The following is a 19,355-nucleotide window of genomic DNA, read 5'->3' as shown; positions in this document are numbered from 1 at the left end:
CGTTCGTTCCTCCCCTCCCTTTCGTTAACACCTCTTCCGTTACTCCCTTTTAAAGCGTTTCTCTAGATTCAGGAGTTTTCTCAAAGCCTGGCTTGAATTTAGTTTTATTTATCTGACCTTCCCGGGGTTGTCTTTAGCCAATTGTCCATCACTCAACTCCTCCTTTTCCACATGGATGCTACTTAAGTGTGTGATGAACAGATTGCCAAGAGTCAGATAGCTGAGAGCATTGTGTGTTTGTTGCTATCTGCACTCACTGATAGGGGACCAGAAAAGATTTGCAGGAGAAAAAGGAGCGAAAGATCAAAGGGGGGGGGGGGGGGGGGGCAGGGGGCTTTGTAAAGCGATTGCGCTGCCGATCCGGAGGTCTTCCACCGTGGCCTTCTTTCCCCGTCGGTCTCCTTGGCCGTCATTTGTTCATCCATCGCTCTCCTTGCCCTCGCCTGGTTCCCCCTCATGCTATCTTTTGTCATCATTACCTTTATCCTTCTGGTTTCTTGCTCACATATTTTTACTCTTGCCTTGCCTCCGTGTTCCTTTCTTACCACCTTGTCCACCGTCTTCTCACTCTTACACCCCCCCCCCCCCTCTCTATCAACCTCCCCCGACTTATCGTCCAGACCTTCCTCCCCTCTCAGTCAGAGAAGCCAAGGCTGGCAGGCAGAGAATGAGATTTGTTTTTCTCCCCACTCCACCCCATACCGTCTCCATTCTCTTGCCCCTAGCTCTTTTACTTGTTGCATGACAGGTGTAGCACTCTATTGAAATAAATCATCTGCCAAGACGTGTGCGTGGGCTTGTGAGACCAGTAAGGGCTCCCTCATGGTGGTGACGTGTGTTTTGTTGTGAGTATGGCTCTAGGACTGCCACCCTGATCCTGCATATATGTGTGTGTATGTGTGTATTATTAATGCCTCTGGCTGTGACCTGCTCACACTGTTATCAGCATGATTTATGCTCTTCCCCTCCACACTATGCTTTCAGCTTCTTGTCCTGTTCCTGTTCATTTAGATGCTTTGCCTTTTTCTGCACTCTTTGCTTTGGCTGCTCTCATTTTTCAGTGCGTTTCATGATGGGTCGGTGTTTGTGTGTGTGTCTGTCTTTGTCTACGTACTCGGCGTGTGAGTGTAAATAAGCCATAGCCCTTAGGTGCCGTCCTTGGTGATGCAGCGTTACAGTTTAAACCAGGTCTTCAATCATTTGGATGCTTGTCCTTTTGGCCCATTTTTATCTGGCATTAAAAATGTAATGAGTACAGTGATGCATGGACACTTTGTCCAGCTGAGGCAGGACAATGTGGGATATTAGAGGACAAGTCCAAATATACCCTCCCACCATGTGAGGGGAGCATTTTTCTTAACATTTCATTGCTTCACCTCCTCCTCCTCCTGTGTAAATGGCCAAGCTGTGTTGAATACTAACTACTTGTCTGCACTAAGGATCAGTGATGGACCATTGTCAGAGCCGACAGGTGCTGCTTACCATTCAATTTACCTCAACCATAGACAGTGTTTGGCTGAGTCCCTTTCCCAAAGTTTCCTCCTAAAATAACAGATTATGGCCATTTACTGTAGTATTCTATAAGACCTTGGGGACCAGTAATGGGTATGGAATCCGTGATGAGAATTTATTGTGCACTCTAGTTTTGATGATTAATAAATTGTAGTGATGTGGTAGATTTTCAGGCCAACTAACATGTGCATCAAACGGAAATTTGAATCCCCTTTATTAGGTACACTTGAACAATCAATTTTAACTGTTCTACCATACATTTGGCTTTGATGGTGTCTTTAGGGTTAAACACTTGTGTATGTGTTAATTAAAACCCTCATTGTTCAATCTTTGTTACTCTTAATCAGAAGGTGGACTCCAGGACAAAAGCTGATGATGAAAACATTGATTATTGCCATAAATTGTGATTGATTTAAAATAGTTGACCTAGCTTGCTGATGTAAGCACAGATTTCCAATTAATGTAATAAAAAAAAAATCCTGACGTGTAGACTTTAGTCCATTTAATGTTCTGCGCTCAGACATACAGTGCCTTGCATAAGTATTCACCCCCTTTGGACTTTTCTACATTTTGTCATGGTATAACAACAGATTAAAATGTATTTCATCGTGAGTTTATGTAATGGACCAACACAAAATAGTGCATCATTTGGAAGTGGGGGGAAATATTACATGGATTTCACAATTATTTACAAATAAAAATCTGAAAAGTGTTGAGTGCATATGTATTCACCCCCTTTACTGTGAAACCCCTAACAAAGATCTGGTGCGACCAATTGCATTCACAAGTCACATTTGCAAGTCACATAATTAGTAAATAGGGTCCACCTGTCTGCAATTTAATCTCAGTATAAATACACCTGTTCTGTGACGGACTCAGAGTTTGTTGGAGATCATTACTGAACAAATAGCATCATGAAGACCAAGGAGCTCACCAAACAGGTCAGGGATAAAGTTGTGGAGAAATATGAAGCAGGGTTAGGTTATAAAAAAATATCCAGAGCTTTGAACATCTCTCTGAGCACCATAAAATCCATCATAAGAAAATGGAAAGAATATGGCACAACCGCAAACCTACCAAGAGGAGGCCGTCCACCCAAACTGAAGAGTCGGACAAGGAGAAAATTAATCAGAGAAGCAACCAGGAGGCCCATGGTTACTCTGGAGGAGTTGCAGAGATCCACAGCTGAGGTGGGAGAATCTGTCCACAGGACAACTATTAGTCGTCTACTCCACAAATCTGGCCTTTATGGAAGAGTGGCAAGAAGAAAGCCATTGTTGAAAGGGATCCATAAAAAATCCCGTTTGGAGTTTGCCAGAAGCCATGTGGGAGACACAGCAAACATGTGGAAGAAGGTGCTCTGGTCAGATGAGACCAAAATTGAACTTTTTGGCCTCAATGCAAAACGCTATGTGTGGCGAAAACCCAACACTGCCCATCACCCTGAGCACACCATCCCAACAGTGAAACATGGTGGTTGTAGCATCATGCTGTGGGGATGCTTCTCTTCAGCAGGTGAAGGGAAACTGGTCAGAATAGAGGGAAAGATGGATGGAGCCAAATACAGGGAAATCCTTGAAGAAAATCTGATGCAGTCTGCAAAAGACTTGAGACTGGGGCCGAGGTTCATCTTCCAGCAGGACAATGACCCTAAACATACAGCCAGAGCTACAAAGGAATGGTTTGGATTAAAGAATGTTAATGTCTTAAAATGGCCCAGTCAAAGCCCAGACCTCAATCCAATAGTGAATCTATGGCAAGACTTGAAGATTGCGGTTCACAGACGGTCTCCATCCAATCTGACTGAGCTTCATCTTTTTTGCCAAGAAGAATGGACAAACCTTTCCATCTCTAGATGTGCAAAGCTGGTAGAGACATACCCCAAAAGACTTGCAGCTGTAATTGCAGCGAAAGGGGGTTCTACCAAGTATTGACACAGGGGGGTGAATACTTATGCACCCAACAGATGTCAACTTTTTTGTTCTCATTATTGTTTGTGTCACAATAAAATTTATTTTGCACCTCCAAAGTACTATGCATTTTTTGTTGATCAAACGGGAAAAAGTTTATTTAAGTCTATTTGAATTCCAGTTAGTAACAGTACATAATGGGAAAAAGTCCAAGGGGGGTGAATACTTATGCAAGGCACTGTACATCTCCTCTGGGTCTAGTCTAGTGTTCAGAAAAGTTCAGGGTTTCTGTGAAAGGAGCATTTGTCTGTCACAAATTGAAATACCTCAACGTGTTTAAGGAATTGTGGCTCCATCTCTGCCACTCACTGAACAGAGTAGACAAAGAGAGACATGGGCCTCTCCCTTGCAGATGAATTAATGTCTTAAGGCCTACGTATGCTTCTCCGTTTTGACGGACACGGACATATAGGACCGCCTTTTTCGCCGTGGAACGCCCTCACCGGGATCCAGGGAGAGCTCTTCGTGCAGCTCTGATTTTTCTAACTACACATCGGCATGGCGGAGAGCCTACGGATCGCCCTTGGCTGTGATTGGTCCGCTAACGACAGCATTTTGGAACGACATCATTTCCGGACTTCAAACTTCCTGTTTAATTTGCTATATCACAATAAACCCAAACACAACTACGCTTCTATGATTCCTTGATTAATGTGACAAGTGTGTTAAGCCAGCGGAGTTGTCTGGCTGACGGTGGCTGGTTAGAGCCCTGACGGCATGTGTGTACGGTCACATATGGTTATAACGAACTTTCATAACGGCCATGCTTACTGCGGTGCTAACTCCCCAAAAACCCGCTCTCACGACTTTAATTCCACGGCTATCATGACACGACGCAAACGCTTGGTAGTAGTTAGTATCAGGAGTCCCTGCTGACTGTGTGTGGAGGCTGGGTGGGGGGGGAGCTAGCTGCTTCCGTGGAACCGTGGGGAACCGCTGCGCTAAGAAACGATAACCTCAGCATTTTGAAAAACTTGAACTAAATGGTGACATCAAGGTCATGATATGTTTGGCATTTTAAGAAATATTTAATAATTGATAAGGTTTTTGTAATTTGTTGTTGTGGTTGTCTCCGTAAGAAAGAGGCATAATAAAGTGCTCAGTTGAGGTCAAAAGAATTGAAACCATTATCTCCTACTTTATTGTATTCTCTAAATATGTTGGACTAATGAATTGATTTTATTCGAATGTGAAGGTTCAAGATATGCTCATGGATGGACCTTTTTAATTTAACCCATACCGATTTATTTCAAACCTTTTGTGATATGTTTTGAAGTATTGCGATAATATAGGGTGCCAGGAGATGGCAGTGTGATAAAAAATACTTTGAACTAGATTGCCCGCTAAGGATTGTGTTGTTCAGAAAAGTATGTTTTCTGACTAGAGACTTGATTCTTTGATTTATCTTAGTAAGGGCTTTTAAAGCCATCATTTCACTTGACAAGGACCTGTCTAAAGTGCAGCCAAGGTAATATACATTGTCTTTCACAGTTAAATGGATGCCTCTACCTTGGACTATAAAATCCGATGACCTTGCTAATTTTGTTTGAGAACAAAAAATGGCTTCAGTTTTTTATTATCTCAAATCTGATAGTCATGCACTTACATTTTATAAGTTCCTCACTAAAAATGTTCTAGACGGTTTTACCTTTTTATATGCGACCATTAAAACACTTATCAACACAATATAAAAAAGATGGCATGAGGCAGTGGCTTTTAGGGTATTTATACACATACGAAAAAATAACGGGCCATGTATGCTACCCTGTGGCATCCCACATCCTCAATTCATGACTCTGAAAGGGCTCATTTCCATTAACCATTGAAGTATGATTTTGATAAGTATAAATCAAGCCAAGTCAGGGTCAGGCCACTAAAACCCATGGCTCCCAGTTTCAACACTAACAGCCTATAATTATGTATATCGCAATGCTCTTAAGAACATTCATTGCTGTCAAATGTTTATTATAATATTCATTAGATCTGTGCCTCTTTTCTTTTTTTTAAATCAAACAAACAACCAAACCTTTACACAATGAAATGGGAAATCTGAATCTGAGCCAATCTGCAGAAGCAGCGTTGAGCCAGTTCACACTTAAAAAGAACGAGGTCCAACTTCTGCTCTGATCATGACGCAGCGGCGCTGATCACTGAGCAGCTGTCACCAGAGAAAATGTCATTCGTGCATGCGTTAAATTTTTTTTTACACATCTTTTTATTCGTTTTTTCGTTCACATACAGCAATAATTCACACAGTGTATACAAAAATTGTTAGAGTTAGAAAATAGCAGTAGGATTTCCTACACGATGGATGATGATAACAACAATGAGCTTAAACTGAGCCAGAACGGCTTCTATGAACCACAATTGACCCTTCCCAACCACTGACAAGAAAAAAGTAAAATAATTGCATAATTAAACCTGCATGCGCGAATTTCTTAAAAAATATAAAAACGAATCATCCCGTGCATATTTTGACAGCCCTAGCCTGCATATATACAAACAAAGGAAAACCACAGATCTGCTTGCGGAGGGAAAGGAAAAACTATCAACCAAACCCTAACCCTAAAAAACAAAATGAGCAAAAACAGATATTTGGAGCAGCAATCCACTCGAATTGAACAACATGAATCAAATCTTGACATAAAACAATTAAAAGAAATTCTGTAAACCACAAAATGCACAAACAATAGGGAAAATTTATAAATCAGCTCAGGTTTTAGAAATGAAATGGTCATTTGAAGAAGGATGACGACGTCCTCCCTCTACTCCTCTGTTCTTTTGCAGTAGTTCGATACTTCATACTTATGTTTGTTTTCACAGGTTGTGCTAAAGATTATCAAGCACTACCAGGAAGAGGGCCAAGGCAGCGAGGTGGTTCAGGGTGTCCTGCTGGGCCTGGTCGTCGAAGACCGGCTGGAGATCACAAACTGCTTCCCCTTCCCCCAGCACACTGAGGATGATGCAGACTTCGATGAAGGTACATGAGAGCACTCTATACTTTCTTTTATCTCTCCCGAACTCAAAAATATAAAATCCAAATTGTACCGAAAATACTAAATAGAATAAACGTGTGAAAAATGTGTTTTGTCATGTCCGCGTTCTAAACAGTCCAGTCATGGACAGTGCACAGACAAACAAGACGGCAGCACCTTGCAACAGTAAGTTATTCAGGCAATTGTGGGGAAAAGTGATGATTATCCACAGATCTATTTTACCGTAATTAATGCCCAGCATTCTGCTCCGAGAAGTCAGTGGCTCTTCTCACAACTCTCTCTCCTTATGTAGTTATAAGAGATCGTTATGCACTATTGGCTTTTATCTGGTATTTATCAGACACGAGTGCCATGAGTTAATCGTTTAATTTAGCTGCCAGGGTGTCAGAAGATGAATTACATTTGTCATCTTATCTTTAAATATGTGTGAAAGCACCATTGTCATAAGCTGTAAATTATGAAAAATCCAAAGAAACGGGTTAGGAAGGGAATCACCCAGTAGAATTTCCACGTTCCTTTAAAGAAAAAATTGATTTTCGAGGCGAGGAGAAAGTCATAACAGCAATTCACTAAACGTGTGTGTGAAAGATGTCCCCACAGTGTAATGGACTATGCTGACTTTTAACTAACCTAACTAGGTGCTGGCTGTCCTACAATGTCAGTGCCTGGGTTGATGTGTGAGGGCAGTGGTGCAGGGATGGAGTCGAGGGTTTGATTTAATCTGCCCACGTTCGCATTTCCTTACCCATTCGGCCTCCGCATTCACATTTAAGGATGCCATGCCCTCTGACCTCAGCCTTTCCTCGATCGAGCCTTGTTTGTTGGCCGATCATCGTTAGCACAAGTACAGTGTGGTAATGCAAAATCTGCTGCAAGTCATGCTGAAGAATGAAAAGGTGAGAAGATGTGAGGGCCAATGGAAAAGGAGAAAATCATGTTCCACTGCTAACGAGCAACTGTCAGTTTGTGATTCCAGTGCCAGTGATGGCTAAAGGTCGTTAGTGGCAGGACCAGTTAACTCCGTTTGTGTGTGGGTCATGGCTTGTTATGTGGTTGACTCTTGATGTGCTGGATTTACCGTCTGTCACTCTCTTTAAGTTAACAAGGCCTTCAGTGAGGAGCGCTTTGAGAAATCCCCACAGCTACAACCAAATTCCCCTCAACAGGGCTTTAGATCGAGCTCCTGAAGCTGACAGACATCACGTTATCTGTCGCTACAAACCCAAATTCCAATTTGAAACATGCTGGTAGTCATTCATGTTGTGAGTGTTGTTTGGTGTCAAAATGATTTCAGATCAAGGACGTAACAGTACAAAGAAGACAACTCCGTGAACTGCAGAATGCTCGTCTCTGTTCAGTGTGTTTATGCTGCACTCATGATTTCATCCACTAACTCACCGCAATGGAAAGAGCGGTACTCCAAGTAAAAGTGTCATGCAGGCAAAACATGATAAATATATCCTATTCCTATACATTTGGTTGTTTTGTTTTCATACTTGAGCCTGAATTGTCTGCCTACGCACACAGCTGACCAGCTCGACCACCCTCTTCTCTTCTCTCTCGTCTACACCATAGCAACCAATAGTCAGTGTTCATCTGTGCTGATGGTGGGGCGGGTGGCCTTGACCCACTGCAGATACATTGGTACACAGAGCTACAGAGTTTGGTGTGACTTTGAAAAAATCATGTCTCTGTGGAGGATCTGTGAACTTAATCTCAGACATTGAAAATCTTCCAAATATCTAGAACCCATCAAAAGTAATGAAGCTCATATTTCTCCGCTCAGTTGATCACTTCTAATTTAATTCATGGGCTAAAAACGACATGCCTCCAATACATTGCCAAAATCAGTATGGACAAGCAATGGGAAGTGATAAATGAATAGTCTCCAGTGAAACACAGCAGACTGGCAATACCAGGGTCAGTGTCATCTGCGTAAACAATGCAACACAGACAATAAAACTGCTTATTGCCTTAAACAGGGGGTACTTACTTTAGGAGCCAGCGTGTTTTTGGAAGTAGTTAACCCCACCTGGTTGTTGCAACTTGCTGGCTCGATTTCTTCTGAAAGATGTTTCAATCTTTTTTTCGTGGAAGCGAATGGCATAAAGTAGTAGGTATTTGATTTTGAAAGTTGGCAGGAGAGGGGAGGGACACTATTTTAGATAGAAAACCCTTTTGGAAAAAAGCATTCCCTAGCTCCACCTCTAACATTGACCTTCGGAGCTAAATGCCTAATGCTAACCCACCCTAAAAGTGAGTCTAAACCCTCCAATAGCCCTTTAGAAAAGGGAGCACTGGTTTTCACTTTCCCTAATGTCATCACTGCGTAAAGCCTATACTCAAAACGAGTACACACATACGTTCACATGCATGAGACACAGGAGGTAATTTTGCTAAAATATATTTTTGACATTTGTATCACTTTTTAATAAATCTCTCTCTGGTTTTGGTTGGATCTGCATTTCTTTTCTGTCACCATAGCCGGATCTCTGACTATTGTATTGACTTTCCGATGCATATCAGCTAATCATTACGCCCCCGAGATAAAGCTGGAGATTTAGTTCTAGAAAGAGTGCGCGGAGCAGTTTGTATTCTGTTCTCTAATCAGGCACCCTGCACACGTTTAGTCAGTGTGTTTATCTGTCTCTCTGCTGTGTTTAGCTGGACCAGTGTTGTCATGTGTTTTTTAACCTGAAAGCCGGCTACAGGCCCCTCAGATCTGTATTACTCCTCCGATCTATACCTCTGAAGGAGAGATGGACAGGATCAGGCAGCTGTGTGAGTGTGTGGGGTTTTGTGGGTGTGCGTAGGTGTGTGATTGACATGAAGTAAAGCTGTGTGTGTATTTGTGTGTGCATGCCTGTGCTATGCTGCTCTTCCATCAACAGATGCCAGTGTGGAGCTGTACTTGCAGGACAGTCCGTGGCAGCACAAGTGAACAACATGAGTAATGTGACAAAGGGAGTAATCAAGTGCGCACTGTAGACTCTAATTAAAATAAGAGGGAAAAAAAGCCTTTGCTGAACCCCATCTCCGCTATAGCCCATGTGCTGACATGCTCTCATGGACAAAATGTATGGAGAGAGATCTGTAGAACCGCAGGTAGTGATTCTTTCCACATTTTTTGCAATAGAGGCACACAAGTTGCATTTTGATAATGTGCTTTGGGCCTCTTCTATTGTTGTGGTATCTGCAATAAAAAAAGCTCTACAGAAAGATTAAGGACTGTGGCAGAAAAAGTTTACATTAGACATTTCAGAGTCATTTGCTTGTTTCTTTGTAAGCAAAAACTACTGGACGGTGTTCTACAAAACTTGCCGGAAGGATGGGACACGGGCCAAGAAAGAACCCTATTAAATATTGGCATGGATCCGCACAAAGCCGGATCTTTCACTTAAGCATTGTGAGAGTTTTTTCTCTCGACATTTCTACCAATTTCCCAGGGAGAAATTCATGAATCTTGATGAAAAAAAAAAAAAAAAAAACGATTTCGAGGACCGATATCCATCATTGTGTGCAATTTTCGGTGCAGCTTGATTTAAGTCTAAGCTGTTTGGCCTTGGTGAAGGTATGTGCTGTACCGGGTGCATTTATATTTTGTGTTTATTAGTTGCAAAAAAGCTATTTTCACAAGGGAAGAGGTTTTTCAATGATGCTTAAAGCTAAATCAAGCATTAGTTTCAGCGCTAAACTTTGTGAGTACTGTCAATTATACTCCACCTAACTCTGCAGTGTCTCTCCATGTGCTGGTGCACGTGGTGGACTCTGGCTCTTGCCAACTTCGGTGTCAACATAGTCTATGTATATTTGATGGCGTGTGGGTTTTCGCATTGCACCCGTCCCCGTTTTTATTTGTTTTTTTTTACTCAAAATCTGCCATGAGAAACCCAAACTGTGGCCTGCAGCTCCTTTCTGACATGCTCATACTCATGGAGTGCACAAAGCTTAGAGTTCACTGCCCAAGATCCAACAACACAGAAAGGATTTAAGTAAAGTAAGTGGCTTCAATGATATTTTTCATTGGACACAGTGAACTATAGTGTAAAACAAAACAAAAAAAATAATTCAAAGGGTTAATTATCCTTTCTGCAGTGAATCACTAAGCTATTTCTGTGTCACTTGTTATTTGCTTTTTGGTAGATGGAACTTCAAAAGCAGGTGAACAGAAAAAGTCTCATCAATGTTTGAATTTCTGTTAGTTAAACAATGAAATGAAATGTGGCTAAGTACAATTCAGACTTGTACATCATGATTCATTTTCCTGGGATTACATAAACTACATGCTGCTCACTACCAATTCTGGGAAGTATGCTTAACATCCAACCCATGTCACTGGTGTTCAGGAGCAGGAGGAGGTATCCTGAAGGTATAGAACCTAATTAGCCTGCCCTTTTTTGTATTTTCTTCTGTTCCCCCTCTCATGCCTCAGCCCCTTCTTGCCCACAATGTCCCTTCTTCCTCCTCAGCAATCACTGGCGTTGGATCTTTCCTTTACTACTTTTCACAATCCGGTATTTTACAGGGCTTTTTCTGCACAGAGAATCGAGCGGCAGCTGCCTCCTCCTCCCCACAAAATGATTGTCCAGTGGAAAAAACGTATTATTTGTCATCTGGCCAAATTCATCCCTTTTAGTGGTTGATTACTATAAACAAATTGTGTAGCTTCTTTATGATAGTCCCAGAACCTAAGGGAAAGGTAGCGGTCTCACACACTAACTCTGCTGATTCTCTCTCTCTCTCTCACTCTCACTCTCTCACTCAGACTTTGCTGACATCTCTTACCTGCTACAATTTAATAATTTTTTTAGATTTGTACGAAATAGCGCCGCAATATCAACACTGATTATCACATAATGATCCATACTTTTCTTAGAGGCGTCAGATCTTTCTTCACAGCTGCGCATTCATTCAGAATTCAGCTAGTCTCTCGCAATCACGCACACAAACAGTTTTATCGGATATTGTGTAGACTGGGTAAAAACAACAGAATTTGTAAACTTAGACGATGGATATGGAAGGGCGCCACTCGGTTTGGCTTGATTCGATTCGGCTGGCAGTGCACAGCGTGAATGATAGACACAGAGATGAGGAGTAAATTACTGACAGAGCTGGGGAAATCTGTAAAGTCCAAACTTCTATGAACAGACCCAAATTAATACTAAGTGGAGCTGTGCATGGAACCCATGACTCTGGCCTGGCTGTGTCCTTGCCCTAGAGCCCTGGAAAAAGCCAGTTTCACTTTTCACCTCGCTAATACTCTCGATCTTTCCACTCCACTATCAAATCCTCCCTCCGTCCCTGGCACCACATTTTGGAGGATTTATTAAGCAATATACTGTTGGATAGACGAATGATGCGAGTACCCAACCAACGTCCTGTTAGTAATTATGCCCTGGAAATGAAGCATTCATTTCCTGAAAATGATGTCTTTAAATAGCCACGGAAGGTTTTGTGTAATCTTTTTGTGACGAGAGCAATCCATCAATGACAGCCGAAGAGAACCTACATTTGGAGTTATTACTTTGACTCTACTTTGAGGGAATACCTCCAAATAGGCCCCCCCCCCCAATAATTGCTTGGATAAAATATATTTCTCATGCAAGTTTGCTAATGTGTTCTTGACTCCATACATACAAACTAATAAAAAAACGTATGTATATTTGTTATTGGGTTTCCCCCCCCCCCTCTAAGAAGTATTTGTATTGTATTCCTTCTGGCTGTCCCACAGCCCCATGCCAAGCTACAAGCTCTCTGCCCAGCACAGGTGGCAGGGCTGCCAGTTCCCTTGTCTGGGCTCATGTTATGCTTCGGCTTGGCCCAGAGGATGGGAACAGTTGTCAAACTGGCTGGCAAACAAATTTTAAGGGAGCTTGTTTTCTGATGTGTCCTGATTCAGTAATTAGAGATGTTTTGATTTCAGCCGGGCACCTCAGACAACAGCCTTTTCTTAGCCAATGAGGATTTATTTTGGACATCTGACATGACAACATATAACAGGTTGTTGTTACTCCAGTCCTAACAAGACGCTTAATTAAAAAGAGCATAGAAAGATTTTCTTGGTGTATAAACAACTTATGGTCCTTAACGAGGTTGACTTCTGCTGATTGGCACCCTCTTTTCAGTTATTAGTTGCTTATGCTCAGCAAACCAATTAGCCTCACAACTTCAGATAATGTGAATATGATTGAGCAGTGAGATAAAAACAATGCATCCGTACAATGGGAAAACTGGCGGCAAGGATTAAAACTCCAAAAGGAAAGCCAAGAGCAAGTCCCTAAAAAAATAGGTGTCATTTAAACAATTCTCTAAAATGTGTTTACCTGTGAAAACTATAATCTGAAACTATCTTAAGCCCTTGAAATGACGCCATCTAAACGCCCCACACGCATATGCAAGAGTTTTAACATGTCTTGACTGATTAGACCTTAGGTTAGAGTTATAGCTGTACACTTGTGGTAAACCTTTACATTGATCTGCATTACTGATGGTATGTTTTGCTTCCAAACAATATCACACAACCTCGGCAGGAGAACATGACAGAGTTGCTCCTAATGAGCTTATTTAACAACTTGGAGGGAGAAGAAATCACTGCCTTCACCTCAATAAAGTCTGTTATTTCTTAAGGGTGTTTTTTTTAATCCTCATTCTTAATTATGGAGTATGTCAGGTTAAAAGGATATATTTTGGTTGTTGGGTCACAGACACTGTGTGATTGAACTGTAACAGAAATTTCGCCCTAAAAGTCATTACTGTGAACAGTTTGTTGTTCATTTGGAGGCATGTTTAGGATCATCAGCATTCTATTGTTTATCCCCTTGACATTAACTGCCAGGATTTAGCAGTACTTTTGAAAATAAGAGTCCATTCTTTACTCACTGTCTATGAACAACACACCTTTCTAAAAGCAGACATTTTGACTTGTCAAGCACAAGTGTAACTAATAACATTAATCATGGCTCTCTTCCATTTCTAGGCATCGCAATTGCGCGTGCTGGCCCATTGGTATGGTGCACTGGAAACTAAATGGATCCAAGCAGTCTTTAATGTTATTAGTTACACGTTTGCTTGTCCTGCTGTGACAAGTCAATACCAAAAGGTCTGTACCTCCCGTGCCTCTGGCTGCCAAATGACTCGAAAGTATAATAAATCCACTGCAATGCGAGTCCCCCCCCCCCCCAAATGCTTCTCCTTTTTGTTGGCCATACATTTTGTGATTGTGAGTTTTTTCATTAGCTTGCAGCACTTTGCTCTTAAGAGCCTGACCAGAGCTTTTTGTCGTTTACTGAGGGGCAAGCCTGCCTTAGGGCCTACATATCATAAAACCCATATCAAAATGACCTTTTTGCAAACTTTGGATATATTACATAATTTTTTTTAAATGAGCACTGCTTTGGTGCAATTAACACATTGAGCCTCAATTACCTAATTTATTTTCTGAAAAGCAATGGCTCTGTCTGTGTAGTCAAACCAAAACATTAGACAGTAATAAGTGAAACAACCCCCTCAAGCCTGCAACACAAAATTACACCTCAATTGAGGCGAAAGACCATTTGTATCAATGATTCAAACTGGTGCTTATACTGATCTATTCATTTAAGTACTTTGGGCAATTGTGAAGGTGGAACTGACGCACCACAGAAAATTCTTTGAGTCACCACTAATTTTAATGAAAAAAGACATTAATTATTGTTACATCACCACCTCTTGTTATTTGAGTTCGGCTTTTAAGATAATTCAAGCGTGCCCTTTCAATGGGAAAACAGACAGTCACTTTACAACTGTAGAATACATTTACTAAATTATAATACACATTTTTTTTCTTTAAGTCATCAGGTGGCTCACATTTGCAAGCTAGTTCAGCTACTAAACTTTTTTCAGACCTCAAAGACATGCAAACTCAGGAAAACCTCCGGATGTATTCTGGAGTTTCACGTGTGAAAAACGGAAAAGGAGAATCTGTGTCAGAAACGTTCACAACAAAGAAATTACCCATCCAAACATTACAGTAATGGCCATTTTCTTTCATATTTATTTTACCTGGGGTTGGGCTGGAAAAGTTCTTGAAAATGTCTGAATCAGCGAACAGACTTTTGCGTTGTCACATACAGTCCCTCCTGAATATTGGCCAGAAAATGAATAAAATGTCTGTACTGCAGCGCGGATCCAAAAGTAACGTCACTGTTAATTTTGATAGCTCCTTTGCTTTGTCTATAGCTGGCAACAAAGCTGCATCACCTGCTTCATATTCTTTGGCTCTTCTCCATCCGTCATTGTCCATCCAATGGGCCTTGACGCCTCCACTGAATATTCTACTCCTTCAGATTTAAGTGGCTTCCAGTGTCCTTGCTTTCCCTTCATCATCCACCCCTCAGTTTCATTTGCCACCTTTTGTCTGCAAATGTTTTTTATTATTATTTATAATTAAGCTACCTTGCTCATTGTGAAAACCAAGAAATAAGATCTGAAAAGGAAGAGTGAACTTTATTTGGCCGTGAGCAAACATACTTCCCATGCCCCTGTCGAGTTTCAGTGCGTGGATGTGTTCATCAGTGTTGGGTTTGAAACAATGTTTGTTTCAATATTTAAAGACGTGTTTGCTTTTAATAATTTGGTGCATCATTTTCCAAAATGAGGCACCTACATCATATTGCTTGAATAATGCACACCTTTTATCCCAGAGTGAATACACTGGATTTCTCTGAAGTAGTAGGTGTAGTAGTACAGCTAAGGCGTGCTACATTTCTTTAGTCGAGATTGTACAGAGAAAACCAATGCGTCCAGTGTATGTGTAGGTGGCATCTTATACACTTTTCCTAGATTTTATTGCTAAAATAATTATCTGTCAAGATCCAGCTGAAAATTGTTCGTTGGAGGGGAGGCTTGTGAAACAACATTTTAAAATAAATCTTAATCTGCTTAAAGCAAGGCAAAGAAATGGAAGAGAAAATACAAACAGAACTAATTAAGGCCAATTACATCAGCGGTTCCATCTAGTAGGGTCTGCAAGGTTAGTCCTCGGTTTTGGGAGCTTTAATTGTCGTGTGTGACAGACATTTTCACGGTGGGTTAATTGAAGTCAGGGGGATTAAAAATACCTCTGCCATGATCTTTCCGCTCCTCCCAGTAAATACACTATTCAGTATGCAGCAAGGCGTGTGCGTGTGTGTGAGTGCGTGCATGTGTGTTTTCTAAAAAGTTGTCTCTCATCCATTCTGATCAGGTCTTTCTCAGGGTTAGACCTTCAATAGATCACTTTACCTGCCCCAAATGGGAAATTGATTCCCTCCGTTTTTCAGTGCTCAGTGAGGCTAATTAGAAATCACTTGGTATCCCACCTTTTATGGGAAATATATATACATTAAATATAGGATTTTGGAGGGGCACCTTTCCTGAGCGCTTAAAAATTCTTATTCGCTGTCTTTTGGCTCAATTTCCCCAGTCTCTCACCTTTCCTCCTTCCCCCCCTCTCTAGCTTTTTATCTGAGCTTTCTGTCTCTCCCCCTGTAGTGTAGATCTGAGACTGGCTGTTAGCAGCGAGCTGGAGCTGTATCTGCTTTTGAATGCTAACCCGGCGTTATAAATCAAGAGTGTGGGTCCCCTGGGTGCCGTCACCACTGCCATCAGCTCCACTGTTTTATTCATCCGCTCCTTTGTCTGATCACGATTCAGCCCCACATAAAATTTTGTGTGTGCGGAGGTAGGGTCAAAATGCATCACTCTGGGCTGTTGCTAATCCAGGTGGGCTGAAGGGAGCAGGAGGAGGGTTAAAAGATAAGAACGAGAGAAGGATGTGACAAGGATAAGAGAAATGGAGGGTGGCAAGAGAGGAGGGAAGGGAGGAATGAGGGGTTGATGGAAAAAAAGGGATAATTATGAGTGAAATTTTTTAAGAAACAGAGCAAAAGATTGACAGTTAGGGCAGAAGGAAGAAGAGAACTGGGAAAAGATGGAGCAAGATGACGAGGAAGAAGAAATGGCGAGAAGCAGTTAGAGAAAAGTATAGAAACCATTGTCACATGTCATCAAAATAGTGGAAAGAATAAAAAATAACCACGAACACCAACAGGAGACCTGTGAAGGCCCCCCCCCCCCCCCCCCCTTCAATCTCGATGGTGAAGAAATAAAAAACAAAGCAATGATTCAACTGTTACATGTCTAACATTTTTTATGCAGAAAAAAGAACAGAACATTTGCCTGCAGGAACCTGAATGTTTCCCTCTCACTTGCTGCTCCGTTGGGTTTGTATTAATCACCTATGGTCCAACGTTTAGTCATGCGAGTCTGACAGTTGTAGTATTTTTTTTTTTTTACACAGGTGAGGCCATGTGGCATACGGATTTAACAAATGCTGTAGGTGATGCCACTGCAATTAATTGCTCCTCTGTGGGAACTACACCTGTGAATACATGCACAGGTTTTAGCTGCTACACCTGTTGTCCCCAGCACGGAAATGAAAGGATAAAGAGAAGGATTTAGATAGATTTAAGCTTGTGATTTGTTTTTGATGAAAGACATTTAATTTGCAGTGTGTCATACATGTCTCATTTATGAAATGTATCACTTCCATACAGACTTTTATATTGAGTCATAAATGAAAAAGAAATATGTATAGCTGATACATATTAAGGACAACAGATGTGCGCCAGCCTTCATAACGATACATGCACACTCAACACTTTGTACCTGTTGCTAGCTTAGGGGTTGTTAAATGAGTGCTGACAAGGAGATCAAGTAAGAATTCCTTCCCCCAAACTAGGATTTAAAACAAACAGGCTCATCAGTTCCTCCTCCACATCATCTCCCTATTCCCACTGTACAAGCAAAGCCCTGTGACAAGCGGCGCTGTCAAATGTGCATATGGTGAACTCGTCAGTGTGTTAAGCACACAAAGCATCTGCTCCCCTACGCTCTTACCCTCTCCCATGCATCACTGAGGGTGTTTGTGTGCCTCTTTGTGGCCTAGTGTCTGTTTGTATGTGCACGCACGTTTTAGGGAGGCAGCCCTCTGCGGGGCTTGCTTAACTAAGATTAATTGCACCTAATCCACTGTGCCAGGTGGAACATGGATCATAGTGGGTGCACTCGCACAAACACACAGACATACTCGCAAATAGGCACACACATCCCATTATAGCCTCGCTTTTGAAAATTAGCCCGGTGTCTCTCCTGACACCCCGGACTAGACCACAACTCGATACCACCATTTACTTCCCGACAACTCGCACATTCATCACTGCTCCCTCCCTCCGACAGATGAATGCGTGGACGGACAAAATGCCTTGACAGGAGGACGAGCTATCTGCTCTCTCACATCAGCAGCTGCTGACCTTGACAATGCTTGGAAAGAAAGTGTTTGTCCTCCATTCTCTTTAGAGGAAGGGAAGCAAAGAATGTGACTGAACATAATGTCTTTGACAGAAGTACCCAAGATGCCGCAGGTCTGTAGGGCCGTGTGCTCTGTGAGGCACATATGAATTGGGAAAGGGAGTGAGACAAGTTATCAGAATTCTTACTGAGCAAGGTGATTAGCTCTAGAAATTAGTAATGATTTTCAATTAATTTATAGTTTTTACACTAATGTGCCAAATGCCATGGCCTTAAATAACTACACTGCTTTTGTTAATGCTGATTCATAGTCAAATTTAAAGTTGGCTTTAAACAAAGATGATTTAAAATGAAAAATATAATATCAGTCTTTTTTTGACAGGAAACTTTCGCTTAACATTTGCTTCACTCAATCAAAACTGTACTTGACTACTTTTCAACTACTGATATTATATAAGATCATGTCATTATTCTCTTTTCATTAATATAAAATTGTTTTGGAAAGCTATTGATTCATCTAGGCAAAGTCATCATTTTCTATTCTTTAGCTTGTTATTTCTATTCTTCAGACTTCAGAAGTTACATGAGCTAAGGGTGAAACATCTCACTGTATTTTTTTTATTTATATTGTAATTTTCATCTTTTTCAAATTGTTGAGATACTTAAAATCTTTTCATGTGACCCCTGGGGTACATTCCCTGGCTGGTAATCACTGTTCTGCACCTTAATGAAAGTGCCTCTTAACATGGTTGCTTCAATATTCTGGTGCTCATTTACTTTTCTTAGTTGTTTGGGGGGAGGTGGTTTAGTAAGAGTTTTTGTGGTTATTTTTCATCTTTTCTTTTAAGTCTTGGCTTCTCTTTATTGTCGGCTGCAGTAAATGGTGCTTGAAGCCACAAACCTACTTAATAAAAGCAGTTAAGTCAGCCCTGTACCTGCATGTTTGTGTCTGTCCTGCTTATTGGAAGTGAAAATTGTTTTGTTTTCATTAAGAAATCAGTCCGGGGTTTATGTAGGAAGCTCCTGTTGGTTCACTCAAGGGCAATGTCATATAGCTCAAAGCCTAATTGACATATGTTATTGTGCCAGTGGGACAAATGAAGAGCCGTGATTGGTGTTTTTCATGGAGGAAACTGTATTTTCGCTGGTGCTATCAGGCTAAATCTCAGTTACACATGGGTGGTGAGGAAGGATGAGGGAATAGATCCATACATTCTGAAAATGTCAAATTTAGCCTCAGTGGCTCACACTTTAGAACGTCTCACCTCCAGGGTGCACGGTACAGACTTGTGCATTAGATGATATATCTTCAGTGTCCTTGAGAATAACTTTGTTATCATTTTCTGCCTTCACCCTGTATTTCCTTATTTAATTCAATGGTCCTCGGCTCTTTAAAATTCAAACTAACTTGTCAGAGGTTCTTCTTTCGATCTGGTGAAATTTGGCATCGTTTTCAAAAAATGAACAAATTTCTCTTCCAGGAATTTTGAAAAGTCTGTACAAATCAAACTTAATCGCCTGTATGTCTGACAGACCCAGAGTCCGTTAC

At 41.3% G+C, this 19,355-nt stretch overlaps 1 protein-coding gene across 1 annotated transcript in view; it reads left to right on the top strand.

Annotated features, from left to right (window-relative positions):
• Window positions 1–19,355, top strand: part of LOC128449739 (eukaryotic translation initiation factor 3 subunit H) — a 55,519-nt gene that overhangs the window by 4,699 nt on the left and 31,465 nt on the right. Inside the window, exon 2 of the mRNA XM_053433032.1 lies at window positions 6,306–6,462. Coding sequence (XP_053289007.1) covers window positions 6,306–6,462 — 157 coding nt within the window. The remainder of the gene's footprint in view (window positions 1–6,305; window positions 6,463–19,355) is intronic.

The sequence above is a fragment of the Pleuronectes platessa genome, chromosome 10, assembly GCF_947347685.1.
Source record: "Pleuronectes platessa chromosome 10, fPlePla1.1, whole genome shotgun sequence".
In the NCBI taxonomy this organism is placed as follows: domain Eukaryota; kingdom Metazoa; phylum Chordata; class Actinopteri; order Pleuronectiformes; family Pleuronectidae; genus Pleuronectes; species Pleuronectes platessa.
The sequence above is the reverse complement of the archived record's forward strand: the minus strand, read 5'-3'. Positions and strand labels throughout refer to the sequence as shown.